The 21,246-nt window shown below is 34.3% G+C and overlaps 1 protein-coding gene across 3 annotated transcripts in view; it reads right to left on the bottom strand.

The window, feature by feature from the left end:
- The window catches only part of PTPN2 (protein tyrosine phosphatase non-receptor type 2), a 67,918-nt gene that overhangs the window by 12,055 nt on the left and 34,617 nt on the right, over window positions 1-21,246 (bottom strand). For all 3 annotated transcript variants that reach the window (XM_016119871.2, XM_016119870.2, XM_036229821.1), the window contains 4 exons: window positions 16,864-16,962; window positions 13,823-13,960; window positions 6,509-6,718; window positions 5,408-5,560 (listed from right to left, as the gene is read on the bottom strand). In XM_016119871.2, the coding sequence (XP_015975357.1) occupies window positions 5,408-5,560; window positions 6,509-6,718; window positions 13,823-13,960; window positions 16,864-16,962 (600 nt within the window). The remainder of the gene's footprint in view (window positions 1-5,407; window positions 5,561-6,508; window positions 6,719-13,822; window positions 13,961-16,863; window positions 16,963-21,246) is intronic.

Here is a 21,246-nt window from a genome sequence, read left to right as displayed (position 1 = left end):
TGGAAGCAATGACCAATATGGCACTTCAATGTGATCTAGTGTCTCCTTGTTCCCTGCTGCTGTCTAATTTAATGTGAAACCTATGGTGAAATCTCCAAGTAGGTCCCCATGATGCCAGAGGGGCTTTATTTGGTTAGGCCAGAGAGGAAGAAAACAAGTATAACCTTGACATAGGGGACCACTGGCTCTCAAGTCCTTTAAGGGCTAGGAACACAGTCATCTATCTCCCTGCCAATATTAAGAGTAGTAAAGGTGGCAGCAGGGAGAGCCAATGGCTTTGATTATTTTAACTTTTGACACTGGTGCAAAAGGACTTGGCATAAACAGGGGTGGCCCTCTTTTAAGATTCTTATCATGTAAGGATGGAGTCTCAAATCTAATGAATAAGGAACTCTATAGCCTACTGGTCTTAGGATTTTAATGTTTTTGAACAGAAATGTAACACTGCAACTTATACTTTTCTGGAAGTGATGGAAAGCTTATTCACTAGATTTAATCTAGTGCAAAATGGCATGTTAAAAATAATGCTTGTACATTTAATTTTTTAAAAAAACCTGGAAAATTCATTGACACACTAATAAGCCAGTTTCCAACTTGTTTCATTATCATACAACAGAAGTATTAAAAAGAAAAAGGCATTTTACCACACCCTACCTTTCCTATATGTGTCTATTTTATTAAGTTGCATATTAATGTACTTTTTTTTTTATAGTAGTTGAGTCACAAAAGACTTATAGATTGTAAAATTCTATAATTTGTTTTATTTGGAAGAGCGTGAGTAGTACAGTTTGGTATAATTTGGCTAGAAGACGAGAACACGTAGAGCTGGACCCTGGGAGAACAGAAAGGAAGAAGACCTCAAGAAAAGAGGTCTCTGAACTCATCTGAGAAACAATGGGGTGGAACTGAACTCTCCTGAGCAAGGACCTAAGAAGATTTAAACTACATCCAGAAGAATGTTTTGCCAAGAGTTGAAAAACTACTATAATGGAACATAAGAGTAAGACATTTTCACTTTAGGTGACGACTATGTCATTTTTCTTTCTTCCTCTGTTTGAAATTTTTGTTACTCAGTCCAAATAATATTTTTATATTGAAGAAAATACAAGTGAGGAAACAGGATACTTACTGAGCACTTACTACACTCCACACTATTCGAATGCTTCAAATGAACTAGTTCTTAATCCACATAAGAACCTTAGGAGGTATTCCTACTATTATTATTATACCCTTTTTACAGATGAGATGGGTTGGGAGAGTTTAAGTAATTTGCCCAAGGCTATGCAACTAATGAACAGTGGGGCCAGAATTTTAACCCAGGTAGTCTGGGTTAACTCTCCTATAACCAACCCCTTGTGCTTATCTGTAAAAAGCTCATCAATTTCAGACACCAGATAGTTTAAGAAAGTACACAATGGAAATGTTAAACTGTCTCCAGAATTTATGCTGGTTAATTTCTGAAGTTTCCATCTTTTACTAAGACTTAGTAAACTTGGTTCTATACTTGGACAAAAGTTAATTAATTAACAATGTCAATAAACTAGATGATGCCAAAAATCAAGTCTTACTGGACCACATCCCAGAATAGGCAACAAATTCAGAATATGTCAACAAGAAAAGTACTCAGGAAAGGTGGGGAAAGGGGTAGCAAAAGAGAGTTAATGCTAGTAACTAAAAAAATAAAAATAAAAGCAATGTCCTTTTGCCATGTCTCTGTGCAGCAAATTCACTCAATTAAGTAGGTACTCCAAAATCACCTGTCTTGGCTTTTCACTGCTGGCTGGGGAAGCCAAAGCATCAATATTGCACATAGCTACAACCTTGTTCAAGCTCTCATTTTGAGGCCTAGAGTACAGCTATCTAGATGGACAGTTTTTCATCTAAGTCTATGCTCACGCTGAACCACACTCCAGCATGTCACATGCTGCTCTGAGCAATGCCCTACAAACTGTCTGTAATCCCACCTATTTCTCACTAAAGAAGCCCTCGAAGGAGCAGTAAACTGATGTGATTAAACGTCAAACCCACTGTAATTTGTTAAAAGTTTATCGTTCACCTAATACTTTATTAATAAAGTCAAGTTACCAGCCAGAGGCCTCACACCAATTCTGAATTGCCAAACTGGAATTATTCTGTGAGGTTTAGCGTTATCATTGATACTCGGAGTGTGCTAATAAATATGTGGTAATACCAGCAACTATACTGTGTATTATGTCCAACCTTGCACCAAGAAAGATATAAGGTAAATGATATTATTATTAGAGACAACAAGAAATTATCTATAGTTATCTAGGTAGATCAACATCATTGGAGATTTCTGTAAATAAATACATGCTATATTATTACAATTACAAACATATATTTACTACTAATTTTAGACATTTACTTTAAGATGTGAATATTAACAGCTCTCCTTTGTCTCAACAGGTTGTAAATCAGGTTTTATACCCACATATGCCAGAGACCTTAACTTAAAACTGTATCTAATAATGAAAATATCACTCACATCTAATAAATCTAAATTAAGAATAAAGGTAAAGACTGATGTCCTCTTTTAGGAAAAAAGTACCAAAAAACAACAATTACATTGGTCAGTGCTATTTGGAGATATACAGGGTTCGGGAGGTGCCTCTCCCCAATGCCATTGTGCTCACACTATAAAGAAGCTCCCTCCTTTCTCCTTACAAATATTAATTTTAATCCAAAACTGGAGGCGAAAAAGGAGGAGCTAAATGTATGGAAAGAAATAAAAGTTCCATAAACTGGCTATCACATTTATATCAAAAGAGATATCTTTATGGGCTACGATTATTTTTATGCAGTTTGAGACTTCTACATATAAAAAGTAACTTTAGATTTTTGTAACAATGAAGTTTTATGATTTAAGATTTCATGGAATTTCACATTTCTTAGAATTCTTTTCTAACCTAAGGTTCTAGTATAGATAGCACTGTCCAATGTGAACCACATATATAATTTTAAAATGGCTATAGCCATGTTTAAAAAAAAGTAAATTTTAACATTTTATTTAACTCAACACATTAAAAAATGTTGTCATTTGAACACATAATCAATATTTTTTAAATTACTGAGATATTTTACACTTTCTTCTCCCTGTATTTAATCTTCAAAATCTGGTGTGTATTTTAAATTTTAAGCAGATTCAGACTAGTTGTATTTCCAGTACAGGTATCTCCTGCTTTTCAGATGTTTACATTAAGCCACTTCACTTTTAGGAAAGACCTACATTAGTACTTGTTTTTTGTTAACTGAAAGAAATCCAAAGAGGATTTCCACTTTTGCGAAAAAAGCAAAAATAGCTTTTAGGGTATGTTTTGCAGTGAGCTGTTACAGAGGCAGCGCACGCGCTGGACAGTGAAAGTGGTATTGCTTTTACTATATGTTAGTCGTACTTTAGGTTTTAGGTGTTATTTGGTATGGTTTGGTAGGTTATTTTTTGGGTCTGAGACTGCTCAAAAGGTTGCCATATAAATTAATGGTAAGTGCTTCTTCACTTTTATGCCAGTTCAGCTTACAGAAGGTTTCACAGGAATGCTCTAATTTCAGATAGCAGGGATACCTGCATTCAATAGCACAAGTAGTTAATGGCTATAGTACCAGACAGTGGAGTTCTAGAAGAAGAAAAATATCTATGTAAAATAAACAAATCCATATACATAAATGCACATTACTGGAAGAATACATACATGCCAAAATGGTTACAAATTTGGAGTGGGTGATTAGCAAGGACTTCCACTTTGTACATGATTTCCGTGATTTGAATTCTTTATATCCAACATGTACTCATTAATTATTTTTATAATAAAACAAACTCACAGCACTTCATAATTATCAAAGCCTTGCTAAAACCATTTCTCTGGAAACTGACCCCTCCGAATGGGAAACAGTTTTTCTGATCCTGAGAATGTAAAAAATACAGAGACATTTCCAAAGTCCTATCTGGAATAGGGCAAGAGAATGCCTTGGGTTCAAATGGGGTGCTAATAATGCTAAACTGAGAATCTGATGGCTACACCATACAAGATACACTGGGAAAGAAAAAATTCTTCCAAGCCATAAACTGCACTGTCATAATAATAAAGACCACAAAAAAGTACGTCCATAAAATTTATCTCTGCAGTGGAAGAGATCTTCAAAGTACATATATATTCTAAAACTAAGAAAAAAAACTTGAAAAAAACTTAAAGTGGAGGGAGGTATACTATTCAAAGCACATTTTCTCTACAGTGATTCCATCTATAAGAACCACCAGGAAATAAGCAATGAATGGTAACTAGAGTGGGTGGAAAAGTTTAGTATAACTATTTAGCTCTTTAAAATAACTTCTACTTCTGAATCACTGTTCACTGCCAAGCAAACCAATGTTTCCAAAGTCTGACTTCGGGAATAGAATCTTGTGTTTCATGGGACTTAATTTTCTACATACTATTTTACTGACTGATGGCATTAGGTAACATACTGCTTCTCTTCAATAAAAATTGTTCTTTAATGCTATTTAAAAATTAAAAAAAAATTTTTCAGTGAAACTTAAAATCTGTATTGATATAGTGTGTCTTAAATAGTTCTAATAATATTAATAATCAGAACAAAAAAGTTCTTTAGCTATTAAAATAGAATTGCTTTAGAATATTTTAATGTCTTTGAAATCTATATAACACTTAACTATTTATACTTACTTCCTTTAGGACAGATTCTGACCTAAGTTATAAAAAGAAGGCTTATTCAGAATATTCTTGTTTTAGATAATAGTAACAAATTAAATAGCTAGTTAATAAAAGAGAAATATAAAGAGATTGTATCGATTTATGTCTGATACTATGTGATTAGATCAAAGAAGACATTGTGGACCTGTTACATCTGTATTTCTATTTTACATTAGTATGTAATATGATTTCTGATAGTCTTTAAACTTAGCTTTTGTAAACGTGGAATATCTTCAGGAAACTAAAGGCACCAATTCGAAAAAAAAGAGCATTCCACTGAAATTTTGGGTTGTCTGCCAGAAGTTCTCAAGTTGCTCATTGTTGTAAATGAAATATCTATTACATAAATTAAGTATTTTATAATCCCAGGTCAAAGTGCCTAAATTTTCTGATTTGTTTTAATAATTAAATGCTTAAACCCTCCTTACATGAGAATTTTACTTTCTTCAATGAAATCTTGTTCCTAGTAGGGCTTTTAAGTACCAAGCATGATTTCATATGAGGCTGAGGTATATATGAGGAAGTGAACTAAAATTTTGTAATTTAAAGATGGGCAGCTGGATTTACCACATTAATGTAAATATGCTTTTTGGTTGGAAGGGAGAAGCTAAATACTTAAATAGAGTGTAGTTATTTGATGCTAATCATATTGCACAGGTATTACTTTTCCCCTAAAAGTTTACCTGTATGTTTGAATCTCCCTTTATGAACTTTGCTCCTTCTATTATAGTCATATATGAAAATCTGAGTTGATCTGGTGTCTGAATAAGTCCCATTCGATATTTTCTCATATTCAGTAACAGTTGTTTTATGTTAATATCATCTCCTTTTTCCATCTGTAAGAAAGACAGAAAGAAAATTATTCAAACCTTTTGTAGATAAGAGTTCAGAAAAGAAGCAATACAGAATATTTGCTAGAGCTTTGCTTTGCGCTATATTCCTCCTCAAGAACCAGGATAAGTTACCACCAAAGCTGTAACTCTTTATAAAATCACCACTCCAAGCCCCCCATCCTCCCCACACTTCCGACTGTTCAAGTAGTACATGAAAAACTTCCGGTCCTTTAGCTGATTCACAACTGATTCCAAACCAAATACTGTAACCGCATTCACTTCGGCCAGGGTTCTGTCTAAGAAAGTATTTATGACCAGTTCTGGCTTAATGTAAAGATAAATCCAGAGATTTGTGCTCTTCATCTTCTTTTTTTAATAAGAAGGTCTTAGCAGGAGTAAATCTTTTTGCCTAGTGCTGTTCCTCCTTCATGTCTGTGTACCATCTGTGTACCATGTCTGTGCAAAGCCATCTGGAAATAGTGGAGAAGGAAGACAGAAAGAGCCTAGATCCACAATGACGCTGTACCAGCCCTGGGCTATTGATCTGGTATTATAACCACCACACCCCCTACACTAACTGAAAAAGAAAAAAAGTTGCTGGGGTTATGTTTGGCAAGGAATGGGCACAAAGATAATCCAGCTTTAATATTTTCCATTAACAGAACAGTTTTAAGCAAAAGTTCACTTTAATGTAACAATCCAATTTTTTATTGAGGTATACTATATTCAGACAGAGTGGTAAAGTAATAAAGATCTGTTAAGACTCAATTGTTCCGAAACCCTAGAAGTACAGCTAAAAGAGTCAAAATGAGTTTAGGATTTTTTTTTTTTCCATGACAGCAGAAGTTTAAGTTTGAAGAACACAGTTCTGGGATGCTGGTAATCAGAGCTTACTTCTGCCAGTGGAAACATTACAAAGAATAAGGCTAAAATTAAATAAGAAGCACTTACCAGAACAAGACAGGTATCTACTAGAGAAAAGGTGCCTGATCGCCCGATGCCTGCACTACAGTGGATCACTGCAGGCCCATGTTCAGGATTCAAGGAACCAGATTCTCTCACTTTAAATAAGAAATTGAGAAATGAAGCTGGTGATTCAGGGACTCCAAAATCTGGCCAGGTAGTATAATGAAAGTGAGATATTGTTCTGGATTCGGCACTCTAAAAAGTAAAAATCAAGGGGAAGAAGTTAATTCAAATTTTTCCTTTTAAAAAACTTTAGAAAGATGATGTGTTTGTGTAATGTTTTTAATCCTATGGACTTTTTGTACCATTATTTTTCCTTTGGGTTTTGATAATCATTTATACAAGTTTGGAAGATTTTCTTTGCAAGAATTTAGAATATATTAATAATAGCTAACACATTATTTTGCAAGCATGCTCTAAGCTTTTTATGTATTCATCATATAACAATCCTATTAAAAGCCACTTTCCAGATGAGAAAACTGAGGCAAAAGGTTAAGTAACTTATCGAAGGTCACACATTTAAAAAATGGCAGAGCCAGGGTTTCTTGAAGAAGCAAGTGTGGTGCAGCATTTGGGTCCCAGACCACTAACCTGTAACTAATATAAGTTGCCAATACTTTCTTTAATTCATATATCATGAGGAATGGATTCTTTTTTTCCCTCTTTTTTCCTATTTTTTCCAGTATATTTTTCCATTCTTTAATGGTTTCCTTTTTTAAATAATTCCAAACAATTTTTAGATATAATCTTTCCCATTCTATAAGTTAACATTTATATTCTGATACACAGGCATAAAGGAGCAACTCAAAAATTAATTTTTAAAAAAATCTTTACATTTTTAATTGAAATTGTCCTTCTAATTGCTGCTTTTTCCCCATGATAATAATTTTCAATCCTAAAACTGTTTATATTGCTTTTGTAGATGGGCTAAAATGGTTTATCAAAATGCTAAATGCTTCCTGTGTTCTAAAGCCTGCCCGGCATTCACTATCACTTCCTGGATATTCCTGATGACCTTATATTTCTGACTAACTCATTATGAAAATGTTCCTTAGTTTTTGTCAATTGTCTTTTGCCCCATGGTGCACTTCTATGCCTTATACTCATCATTTGTGTGAACAAAGCAGTAATCCTCTAACAAGCCTTTGCACAATTTTTCAGTTTTATTTTAAGACTTTTTTAAAGGAAGAAGTCATAGAAGTAACTTAAAAAACCATGATATTTTAACGGTTATTACAGAATCCTACTTTCAATACAAAATTTCAAAATTAAGGTCAGCTTTTGTCTTTTAAAAATAAAATTCTCTTTTTTTTTTAGTAGAAATTAAGAGTCTTAAGTCTCAGACTCAGTTATATCAGGTATTAACACTGATAATACACAGTACAAAAAAACTTTAAAAAATATTTTTACATTTTTTAATATAGCTTTAATGACTAATTTTTCTTAACTGCCAGTTTTCATAATTCGAAATACACCATGATCCATAAGTTCTCAATATACTGAGGGTACAAGGATTCCCTATTAATAATTAAAATAATCACTGTAATTACTAGGTTTCAAATCATTTCCTTTTAAATTCCGAATTAAGTATTCTAAGTAAAAGAAGCCAGACTCTATAAGATATATACTGTTATGATTCCATTTGTATGACTGTCTGGAAAAAGTAAAATTATAGGAATAGAAGCCATCCATTTCAGTAACTGCCAGGAGCTGGAAGGGGGAGGCAGCAAGGCAGCATGAGAAAACTGGAGGGTGGTGGTGGTGCTAGAATTGTCCTGTATCTTGATGGGAAGAGTGTTACACAACTGAATGCACTGTCAAAATTCACAGAACTGTACATCAGAAAGATTTTATCTTACTACATGTAAAAAGGGGAATTAAATTTACTGGTAAAAAAAAAAAAAAAAAAAAGGTGGTATTTAAAACATTCCAAATTAAGAAAGCTTTTACAAAGTCACAAATGGATAGGTAATATCACAATACCAATATAAGACTGGACTAAAGAGGCTAGTCCTTGATTAGCCTAAGGATATAGTTAACTCAAAGGTCTTGTTTTCCTTTAAACAGGTTTAAGATTCCAGTGAGTATTTCTTAACTCCCTTTCCCCCCTGACAACTGCCTGCTGTGGTCATCAGCCACCATGCAGTGCTGAACCATGCACAAGAGAGCCAGACTTGGTCCATGTGAGCCTAAACCAGGTCCTACTGGAGTTCCCAAGTCTTGGGAGGGAGGGCACGGTGGTGGCTCCAGCACCCTGCTCACCTGTAAGCTATGCTCCTTAGGGTGTGGCGCAGTGTTCCTATTTGGTTGTATGCTCAATTATTTTATCACCTCCTGGCTCAAAACCTACAGTTACCCCACAATCCTGAACAACTGGTTGCTTTTTCTTTGCTTGTATGATTTTGGCTCAAGATTAATGCCCCCTCTCCCACCCTCCCAAATTCAGGTCACACTGTCTGGGATACTCAAAGCTAGTTCCCAGAAATGTTCATGACCATCTGTATAATACAGTCTTCCCCATTAACAGACTTTTTGTGAGGTTAATTTTTATTGATTTATCCCCAATGAAAAAAAAAAAAAAAAAAAACAAAAAACAGATTAAAAAAACATAGCTCGGAAAATCATATAAATTTTGAAAGACCACATGAAACAATAAGAGCCGTATGTTTACCCTGTGGTATAAAATAAATCTTTTTATGCATGATCGGATCCCTTTTCCCTCTTTTTTCATGCTGGAAAAAAAAAAAAATGAGGAGATAAAAGGGTTGCCAAAGGATGGAGAGTTAAAACAAAATTCATCTTTACTTCAAACAAGCTTATTTAGACTTTATGATATTGACAACTCCTTTTTTCAAAACTGTGAAAGTACCCTTTCCTTCTCCGAGGTCACTGAGTCATATCAGTTCTCCTTCTGTGATGCCTAGGTGGTACCTCCCATCCCTTTCCTATGCACACACACAAACACCTTGGTTGCATCCATAATTGCATGGCTATCCTTTTCTCTACCCTCTCCATCTGCCAAGTTTTCTTTGTAAAATGTTGCATTATGTATACCATACTCAACACAAAAATGTCAGTGGTTCACTGTTTTGGGGGATTTTTTTGTTTTTGTTTTTTAAAAAGGCAAAAATTTCATTTACATTTTTAGAAGAATTTTAAAGTTTTTGAATAAGGATATCGACCTCATTATATGAGAAGGACAGGAAGATAATCTACAAACTGAGTAAATATAAGATGATGAGGAGCTGTTAGGCTCATGGCAATTTAAGTATGTGCTATCTAAACCCATTCAAATGAACCATTACTTTTATCATCAATATACATAAGATTCTGTATTTTATAATTATTATAAAAACGTATATAGAACTAATTATTTTTACACTTTTAGGTATATATAGAAGGTACCAAGATTATATTTCCAAAAGATTTTCATAAGCCCCAATTTTGTCATCTGTATAATGGGGTTAAAAATAGTACTTACTTTATAAAATTATTGTGAGGAATAAATGAAAATGAATGTAAAGTGCCTAAACATACACTTGCACATGGTAAATGCTTAAAAGGTACTGGCTATTTATGAAACCATTATATTAATTGCCTTTATCGTCACCCCTAATAAGGTCCAATCAATTGTAAAACTCTCCATATTTTCAATCTCTTCACTTAATATTTCCTCTATATCTGAAGAGTAGCAAAGTTTATCAACCCTATCCCTTAAGTACAGATATCAAATCTGTACCCTCATTGTCACTGCCTTAGGTCAGTCCCTCATTAATTTTTGCCAGGATCATTAGATTGTCCATGTTAAGTATTTAGTTACTGTAATTTATTTTGAAAGATTAATAGAATTCACAAGATCTGGAGGAGAAGAAAGTGACAGGAATAGTTAGCCACAGGGCCTTCGTTCTAAGCAAAGGAAAAAGCAATATGCAGAGGCATGGGCACCTCTTAGGAATAATCTATTTGAGAAATATATGTCTTTCAGCAAGAACAAATCCTGAGTGCCTAAAGGAGATGAAATTGATGAGGAGGCAAAGACCAGGCTGTGCTGGGTCACAGACTTCTGCAACAGCCACAGAAGGAATTTTTTAAAGCATGGTAAAAGGATCATGCCAGTGTTTTAGAATAACCACTCAGGTATAGGATAGTTAATAATGTACTCAGTGCAATGGCAGAGGGGACTTTAAAGGTAATACAGGTAAAGACCTGCCCATGGGGAGTTGAAAATCTTGTTACAGAGACAAAATATATACATACAGAAGTACTGAACAAGCCAGTACAATGGTAAATTTTAAATTATAAAGAGAAAATGATAGAAATGGGAAACAAGGTGGTAGCATCTGAAGGATTGGTAGGCTAAATAGAGAAGAGAGGACAACATTCTAGGTGGAATAAATCCTTTATGCTAGCTAGTTCGACTCAAATCCCAGCTGAGCATCATTAATAATTAGGCACTAATTAGGCACTCATCCTGTTTTGGGCAAATCGACAGGTACAGAGAAACAGAAGGCAGTGAGCATGATAAAAGTATTCCTGGAACTTGATAAGTATAAAGCTGGCGAACCATATTATGGAAAATAGTGCAGGGCAACTAAAAACAAAAACCTGAAAGACAAATAAGTACTCTAGATAACCTTATATTTTAAAAGCCCCTCAAAACTACTCCCGCAGCTTAAGCCACAGGGCCACTTTAAAAGCAGAGATGGAATCTTTTCAATCAGGGGCAAAAGTTCAAACTCTTAGCTCTAATCAAGACACTAGAAAAGGTTGCTAGTATGTAGTGTTACTGCTCCATTAGCCCCGAAGTACGTAAAAAAGCAAGGCCTGCACAGACAGCTCTGGCTCTAAATCTGTTAATAGAAACAAGCCAAACTCCTTTAGAAGCCATTGGTTCTCTGCAGCTCAGGAATCTCAACAAAGATCTGCATGTGAGCTTGGCTATTACTCTACTTCATCATCACCTTCTCTTGCTCCCTTGTTATTTCTTCCTCCCTCAACTTGTTCAACTGACCACTCCTGCAGTCCTCCCCAGTTCATTAATACTACAAAGGAAACAGATACAGACAACTAAAGCTAATAATTGTAGATACTGCACTGAGTCTTAAGCACTGTTATAGTATTAACTTAGGCTTTATGATGACTCTATGAAGTAGGTACATCATTAACCTCATTTTGTTGATAGAAAACTGAGGCACAGAGGTTAAGTAATGGGACCAATCACACAGGCAGGAGTGGCAGAGCTGTGACTTAAACTCGGGCAATCTCATTTCAGAGCCTAAATATTTAACCAAATGCAATCTTGCCTCTCATACTGAAATGCTACTATACTCAGTTCTAACATTTCTAGTTCTTAATAAAGACTGTAAAGTAAAACATAAACAAATTGTTGCTATTTCATTATGGTGGACTCTGAACCCAAGCCAGTAAGAAATCACACAATTGCAACTAAAACAGTGCTTGGTCTGCACCCACAGTGACCTCAACTTCAGAAAGATGCTTTAGAACTAACAATCTTCCTTTACAACAATGAACATCTTTTTCAAAAGACTTCACACTCCAGTCATTAGAAATTAGAGGAGCTAGATTTGAGTTCTCATCTGTCACCTATTAGCTAAGTAATCTGTTTATGGGAAAAATCCTATAACTTGATGGACTTTAGGCTTTTAAAAATATATGAAATACATGGATGTTAAGGGTATTTACTCTATCCATATTCCAGGAAGACTGTGAAAGTGCTTTGCAAACTGATAAGCAAAGTATAAAAGTCATTCTATTTTATTATTTGAGGTATAATCAATTCTCAATTAGGCTTCAGGAATAAGGAAAAACATCTGTGCCCTTCTCCATCTAAAACGGTTTTAATGCCATAAGTAAATGAGGTACCTGGGATAAATACCAAGAAGAGATGATTCAGAGAACCATGAGAAGTTTATGAAAATGAAGTTCTGTTTCTGGGAATGAGCACTGTACAATCCAGTATCAAACAGCTGTTGGTGTATCTCAATGAGGCTTAAGACATATGTAAATGAAGAGTTGGTACAGAATACAGTAAATTTATAATTAAGTCTAAGCCTTGTAATTCTCAACCCTAGGCCTTCTTAGACAACCTAAAGAGATCACATAATAAGCTTAGTTATGGATATCATGGGAAGCTGAACCTTAAGCACATAGCATGCACCCGTGCTTATAGTATGGAAAAAAACCAGAAGTATTCCAAGAGAGCAATCATAAAAGGTAATTCTACATATCAAAAAATACTTTTACGCGTATCCACTCTTATTCTCTAAAATGTTTTTGTTGTTGTTGTTAATAATTACATGTTAATCACTTAATCTACTTAATGGTTAACTGAAACAGTATCAGACTCAATACGTTCCCGAACTCATCTTTTGGCAAATGAATACTTTCTTATTTTCTAGTTTTCCCAGTTTCTAATAGCATTTCAGAATCACTCTCATTTCATAATTCCAAACAAAGAAGGAAAAAGAGATAAGTGGAAAAAGGATAAATGTCTTGATCCCTAGCCTGACAAGAGTAGGCTCACAATCTATGTACGTGTATCTCAACCAAGTACCAAGGAACAATTCTTGTATTTCTGGAAAAAATCTAAGTATATATTCTTGAGACTATATGTTCAATTTATTCTACCATTTTCCCCGATTAAATAAAAACAAATCTCTGTGTGGTGAATTATGCGAATTAATAACATTCTGGTAAGTTATTTTCTTAAATAGCTTTCCCACTCTCAACACTGGTAAGCACCAAGAGCTGCCGTTTATTGTACTGGGGCCCTATTCTGCATCGGTTGCTTTGCCTACACATCTTCATTTGATCTCCACAACAGTCCTGAAAGGGAGGTATTAAGATCTCCATTTTACAGATGAGCAGAGGCTTAGCAGGTTGAGGAACAGATCCCAAAGAGACTTCCACTTAGTAGCAGAGCTGGAATTTGATTCCAGGTTGGCCTGATTCTAAAGCTTTCTTAATCCCTAAGTAATTTCAATAAATTATTTTCAATACTTAAATTTCAACCTGAACTTTAAAATTCTTAATTTCTAGAGTTTTTTGAGAGTCCTCAGAGTGCTACCTCATGTAAGAACACAACCTAAAAACAAATGGTTACGACTATATACTATTTTCTATTACAAAATGTGCTGCCCCAAACTTTAAACCTAAAGAGAACACCTGAAATTAATATAATGTTGTATGTCAACTATAAATTTTCAAAAATCTAATAACAAAGAATAATTCTTAAAATCATCATAGAAAGTCCAATCTTTTGGGCATGGAAAGTCTTACATTGATATTTTCTAATTGTAGTAGATGTACTGTATAATATGACTTCACATCTTCTGACAAGAACTTCACACTGAATCCTGTTTCTTCAAACAGCATCTGTCGGTCATCTTTTGTTGGCCAGTACTGTGCACATTTAACCTAAATTTAAGAAAATGTATATAATTTTAGTACATAGACATTATGAAACCATAAAAAGTTGGAAAAGGAAAACAAACCACACACATACATGCTATTTTTTTCAATTACTCAAATTCAAGAACAGTCACCTATATTTGATGTTCATATTTTAATCAGACTGACATTTTATAAAAGCAGGTTTGTAAAATAGTCCTATAACTTTTACACAAAAAACCTTAAACAGGTAAGTATCAAGTTCATAAAATAAAAATGAGTTTTTCATTTCCAAAATAAGATAACCTATATTTTAACTTCATACTGGCATTCACTTTGTTTCCAAAAGTATCAAACTCCTGCAACAATCTTATCTTCAAACAGTACTGAAAAGGCTTTATTTTACAAATATTTCCATAAATACCTATTAATCTGCTACTTAATACTACATATCTAGAAATAACACTGCATACTTCCTTACTAAAATTAAATCAGGGGAGAAAAATCAGAAGATAAACCCCCTTTACCTATAGTTGTTACATTTTGGCAGAACTACTGATAGAGAATTTATATTGGTGACAATCAAAGCATCTTCCCAAAAGCCAAATTATGAAGCCAGCAGACTGAGGCAACGTGAGATAAAGTGTCATTTCACTAGGAAAAAACACCAAAAAACATGCTTGTAAAATATGGCCATTTCTCCTTTTCCAAATCACAAACAGCTACAAATAACAAATAATAAATAATAAAAATGCCTCTGAAACAAATGAATACTATGAACTAATACTTCAAAAGGTGCTAAAAGACATTTAGAAAATGATATAAGTGAAAAGAACGTAAATGGGAATCAGAACAACTCAGAAATGAGGTGACAGAAGATGGAAAAGAATTAGAAAAAATAGAACAACACATCATTTCAGAAAAGACTAAGCTAAAAGGAACAGCAGTATGAATAAAAGAACAGATAATGCCTTAAGTGAAAAAGAAGAAAAGGAAATTAAAAAAAAAAAAGAAATGAAGAGTGACAAACAGGATTAGAGAGACAATGTGACAAACATAAAAACAGGCGAAGAAATAACAATAACGTGTATAATAGGAAGACCCAAAGAACACCAAACAAGCAAGGGAGCAGATCGAATACTAAAAGTACGATTCAATAAATTTTTCTTTTAAAAGGAAACAAATATTTGAAATCACATATTGAAAGTGTACACTATGCGCCTGGAAGAACTGACCTAGAATGACCAACCCAAAGATGTATTTGGGTAAAATAAAAGAATTGGTAGACAAAAAAAAAAATCCTTTGGGTAATCTAGGTAAAAAGAACAAGTGACTTATAAAGGAAATAAGAAAAGATGTCCATTTGAGTTAGAATCGGAAATGTCAGTATAACTCTTGAGGCATCATTATCTTAACACACAAATGTATTTTTCCCTAGCTCTATTCACTGAAAAGCTTTAAAAACAATTATCAAGCTAGTAGCAAAGTTCCTTAAAGAAATGGCTGATTTTATGAAGAAAAGTATAAGATGAACCCTCAATATGTAGTTTCTTCAGATGGAAGAAGGCTATTATTAAAGCCCCTTGATTGTGTTAAAAGGACTCAGGGCCCAACTTGAGATTTCTGCTAGTCAATGAACGGGCAATTTGACTACTCATAAGGATGATAACTACAGTGTAATTCAATAAATCAAATGTTTAAATCCATGAGTTCATAGAAACTGATCCCCTTTTGTCCCTCCCCTACACCTGAGAAACCTAATTGGTCACCTATTGAGGACATCAGGAAATAAACCATTTCGAAAACTGCTTTTTCTACATAAAAGTGATCGACTAACTAGAATGGGAAACGTTTTTACATAGACGTATTCCAACAAAAAGTCAAGAAGGAATGATAATATTAGAATATAACTATTTTGTAACCTCAAATTAATTATGGAACTAAGGACTGACCAACAATGGCTAACACAGAAAGAAAGATAATCAAAATTATAGGCCTCTTGAATACACGATACCACCTATAAAGTAACTGTCCCCAAATAAATTAAACCGCAGTCTTAAGCATCTAGGTCCAACCACCATAAATATAATTTCTAATTTCTGGTGACAAACTTATCTTATTAAAACAGTAATATTATTCCAAAGTGAGAGATGAAGCTTATAAATCATCTAGTTTGCACTGCGGCTGACACTGTTCAAAATGACCACGTCATCATCACTTAATATTAGAAACCATGAAAAACTATTGTAAAGGACTATTGGACATTCTGGTATGTCAGTGCCACTTCAGATTAGAAATACATTAGAAAAATTTTCAACACCATTGAAAACCAGCAGCTATCACTTTAGAAAAAAGTAAGCATCAGAAATCTGAAGGAGAAAAATCTAAGATTTTAAGGCTAGAAAAGACCTTAACAACAATATTTTCCAATTTGCTTGACAGAAAAGGAATCTAAAGCTATGAAAGTTAAAAAACTTAACCAAAGTATAACATTAATTAGCACTGTGTTTAGATTGTATTCAAATTTCAAAATTTCCCATACTATCTCATGACCTAAGAGCCAACAATTTATAAAGATTAATAAATCCTGTCATTTAATCATTAACAGAATTTCCCAAGATTTTGATAAAATTGTAAAGATTCTAATACACCCTAGGATTTCAAAGGTCAATTTATCACTACTAGTCAGTATTTGTTCCATTTTACTTATATCCTGGAGGATAGTGTTCTGCAATTTTACTTAAATATTTAAGGAAATAAAGGAAAAGGATACATTAATTCTTTGGGTCAGAAACACTCTGACCACTAACTAGCCTTCAGCAATTAAAGGCCAAAACTGATAAATGTATACCTCAAAAGAAATATGGAAACATTTGTAAGCTAATGATTACAAGCAGTACACTAAGTTGTAAATATTAATCATTACTCACCGATTCTTTCTCCACAACTCGGTTTAGCATGACAACTGCTTTGGTCTTCTGCTGCCAAACCATGAGCCAGAAATGACAACCTGTATTAGGAAGTGGACCCTGTAAGAACAGCAAAGGAAAAATAGATAAGAGAACGGGGATGGAGTAAGGCTCAAGGAAAATTCCTTCAAGTATGCTTCTGGTTTGAGAAGAATATATTGGATCATAGTAAGTAAATCAAGACTTTAAATCCACTTGAAAAATATGTCTGCATTAGTTAAGATTATCAGTTATAAACTGACTTTTATTCACTTAGGCAGAAAAGGAATTTTTCAGGCTATCAGGCAGCTTTCAGAGTTCAGGGCTAAAGAGCCAGGCTTGGGCAGAAACAAATGTCAAGACAAGATTCTGCCCAAAGGAGAGTCAGCTTGGGAGAGTCAGCTTTGGATAGTGCTCCTCATCCTGTCATTTCTATCACCTTGTTTTGCTGGCATTGCCATAGTAAGGTGGCTAAAGTATTTACACATAACCCAAATGCAAATCAACCAAAATCACAGGCAGGAGTATGTGACCGGTCATGTTCTAGCTGCAAAAGAGGTAGGAAAAAGAAATTTCTGCCCCCTTCAGCTTCCACAGCAGAAAGGTAGACCCTACCTCCCACAGATCATGGCAGTCCAGCGAAAGAGAAAGTTTATGCCATCATTTGCCAGCCAACTAACCCAATTTAACTAAAAAAAGATTTCTAGAAAAAGCAAAAATTTCAAAGTATCCTAACCACTATAAAACTGTTAATCTATGATACTGCAGAATGTGTGACCTCAATGGCAGATATAAAAGGGGCAATAGTTAATATTACAATATTGCCATGGGGGTCGGGGGGAAATCAAATCATATTATGTACTACCAATCATCTTCACATTGTGTTTAATGGCAGCATAGTGCAGAAGGGCAAATAAGAGATGAAAAAGCCATGCCCGAATTATACCTAATTTTAAACGAGTGAAGGTTAAAATGAAGGAGGTTTTACTGTACCTAAAGTAACTCAACATGCATTCGCCCCAGGGCAGTTTAGCAGAGTGGTGAGTTAGAGACAGAGTGAGGATGCTGGGGGCAGATCAGCTTGGAGATTCAGTTCCACAAGTAAAATAAGGCGATTCAAGTGACTCCAGACTGAAAGTATCTTTAGGGCATTTGTATTCCCTGGCATGTAGTAGATGATCAATAAATATTATTTGAATTAATAAACTCTAGGCTTCTAAGTTATAAAAATACTAGAAATCTACTGAGAATCCTGAGAAACTGCAAAACAATGTTTGAGGATACTGTTCTCACTCAACATGTATTATCTATTGCTTGATCTACTTTCAAAACAAAACAGTGTAAAGGTAAAAAGAGCAATAAGCAAATCCCTAGTAAAATGAACACCTTTGTTTCATCTAAAAAAAAAAAAAAAGGATGTATCAGTCCACCAATGAAGTCACTCTTCAGTGTGCACGCGTATCGCCCCACTCAAATTCTGTTAGTGGTTCTAAAAGTGGACAAGGGTTTATCTCTCAGCTTTCACTTACCAACAACACTACCAACTTTATTGTTCCGTAAAATGTAGATTTATATCAAAGGAATGATATATTTCAAAAAAATTCATACAATTCAGAAGAAAAAGACAAAAACAACAAGCAACAGCTGAGGTCTTTTAGCATCTCTAGTTTTCTCTAGTCTTTGAAATATTTTCTGAGTATGTTCTCCGTTCCAATGTACAAGACAAGAGCAGTCTCAGCCTTCAAAGAGCTTCCAAGGGAGGCAAGGAGAAGTACTTGTCCTACTAACTGAAACACACTGAGTGCCACAAGAGTAAGGGGTAAACCATCAGATCTTTAGGAATAAAAAAAAGACACTATGACAAAGCTTTAAATATGAGAAAAGCACTAACACAAGTGGGTGAGGGGAATGGAGAAGAAATTGAGGGGGAAAAGGAGGGGAGAAGGTGGAGGGGATCCAGGTCCATTCCAAGCATAAGGTAAGGCATGTGCAAGTTTAGGGAATATCTGGGAAAAGACAAATACATCAGTGAAGGCGAAGTGCAAGTATGCAGTAGAAAATTACACCTGTAGAGTGTAAAGGTTCTTCAGGAAACACGAAACATTTTTTAAGAAGTAAATGATATGATCAGATTTGTATGTTTCCAAAAAAAAAATAATAATAATAATTCTAGAGGTATTGTTAAAGGTGGATTAGAAAGGGAAGAACTGGTGACAAGGAAATAAGTTAAAAAGCTACTGCATTAATATAGATAAAATTCAACAGAGGTCTGTAAAAGGGCAAGGGCAGCATAAGGAAAGGATGTGGCAAATGATGAAGATCACTCTAACCTAGATGGGGAAAAAATAGGAAAATAGGTTTAAAAGAAGTATAAAAGGCTTGATTAAAAAAAAAAAAAAACAAGAGTTACATATAGAAAGTGTGAAATTATGATGTCAATGGTTCACCTGGGTAAAAATATCCAGTAGAGACCTGAAAAATATGAGGTAGGAGTAATTCAAGAAAGAAGAAAAAGCTGAAGACAAGCTTCTGAGTTCTCACATTCTACATGAGTTGCAGGAGCTCTATTAAGACACAGTCCTAACAGGAACAAGAGGTTTAAACACAATCACTAGAGTATTAATCAGGCATTTTCTTTATTATGATGGGACTTACAGTGTTTTCTAATAGAATTTTTATTAATATTAACAATAATATTATTACTGCTACTAAAAAAAAAGCAGTAACAAATGCCACAACTGGTGCAGTGCTTACCATAGCACCAGGCACTATCTGAGTTTCTCTCAACATCATTCTATAGATGACACAGGTATATATATATAATCACTAATACAGATATATAGGATTGGAGAGTTAAGTAACTTGTCCAAGGTCACATAGCAATTTTAAGGTAGTAGAATTGAATGATTAAAAGCATAAACCATGGATCCTGTGGAGACTATATGGCTTCAAATTCTGGCCTCATCTTACTCACTGTACGACTTTGCTAAAATTATTTAATGTCTCTGGGTCTCCTTAGATCAGGGTCCCTAACACTCAGGCCAAGAACTGGTACTGGTCTGTAACCTGTTAGGAACTGGGACACAGAGCAGAGGGTTAGTGAAGCTTCATCTGTATTTGTAGTCGCTCCCCAGTGCTAGCATCACTGCCTGCCTCAGCTCCACCTTAGATCATTAGGCATTAGATGTTCATAGGAGCACCCAACCCTGGTGCCAAAAAGGTTGGGAACTGCTGCCTTAGATGATTCCTCATGTATAGCACAAGGACAATCAGAGTATTTACCACAGAAGATTATCCTAAGGCTGAAATTATACGAAATACATAAAATACAGGAAAATGTTACAAAATTGCTAGCTATTAATTTTACTTCCAACTAGGATATAAATTTTATAATGGCAATGGTTTTTACTAAATGTCTGTTTTATTTGACAATGCCTGCCACAATGTATGAACTCAATGTTTGTTGAACGAATGAATATCCAGTCAAGTAATGGCACCATGATCTGAGCACAGATACTATGAATACAAAGTTCAAATCACTCTCTCATAAGTAAGATACACAGGTTAAAAAAATGGTTCCAGAGAATTAAAGTCACGAGTATAGACTGGAAGGGCGGGGTGGGAGGGGGGGCGGGGGCGGAACTAAATCAGAATCTTGGGAAACACCTTCATTTTTAAGGACTAAGATGGGGTGGAGTGGGGGGCGCAATAAATAAAGACTAGGGAAATAAAAAAGGAAAGAGTTGTAATAAGGATTTAGCCTAGGGTAATTAATTATTCTTTTCTATTTTTTAACATTATAGTTTTTCCAAACAGAAAAACTAAAAATCTTTAACTCTAAAAATGAGTTTATTAAAAAGTCATTAATGCACATAAGAAAAACTTCAGATATTACAGAAAAGCAGAAAATGGTAAATTAAAGTCTCTACTCCTAACTTTTAGAAACCACCAGTACTAATGATATATGTATAATTTATCTAGTCAGTCATTTATAGATTATTTCAGTCCTATTATTTCTGGTCCTATGCTATTAAGTTGCAATAAACATCTTCCTATATATCTCTGTCTATACATATTTGACTACTGAGTATTATAAATTTTTACAGCTCTGCTAACAGGTCAAAATGATAACTGATGGCTGGTTTAAATTTATAATCCCAAATTACTAGGAAAATTGAGGATCTTTTCACATTAAGTCCACTTTTATCTTTTTCTTTGAACTGTAAATTTATGGTCTTTACCAGTTTTTTTACGGTTTTTTTTTTTTTGACTTAGAGGAACTGTTTTACCTCATGTAAAATAATTTTCATTTCCTGTGATTTAGAAATAGTCTAGTCTAACAGCTTACAGTTACATTCATCTGAA

The sequence above is a fragment of the Rousettus aegyptiacus genome, unplaced genomic scaffold (genome assembly GCF_014176215.1).
Source record: "Rousettus aegyptiacus isolate mRouAeg1 unplaced genomic scaffold, mRouAeg1.p scaffold_m13_p_12, whole genome shotgun sequence".
Taxonomy (NCBI): Eukaryota; Metazoa; Chordata; class Mammalia; order Chiroptera; family Pteropodidae; genus Rousettus; species Rousettus aegyptiacus.
The sequence above is the reverse complement of the archived record's forward strand: the minus strand, read 5'-3'. Positions and strand labels throughout refer to the sequence as shown.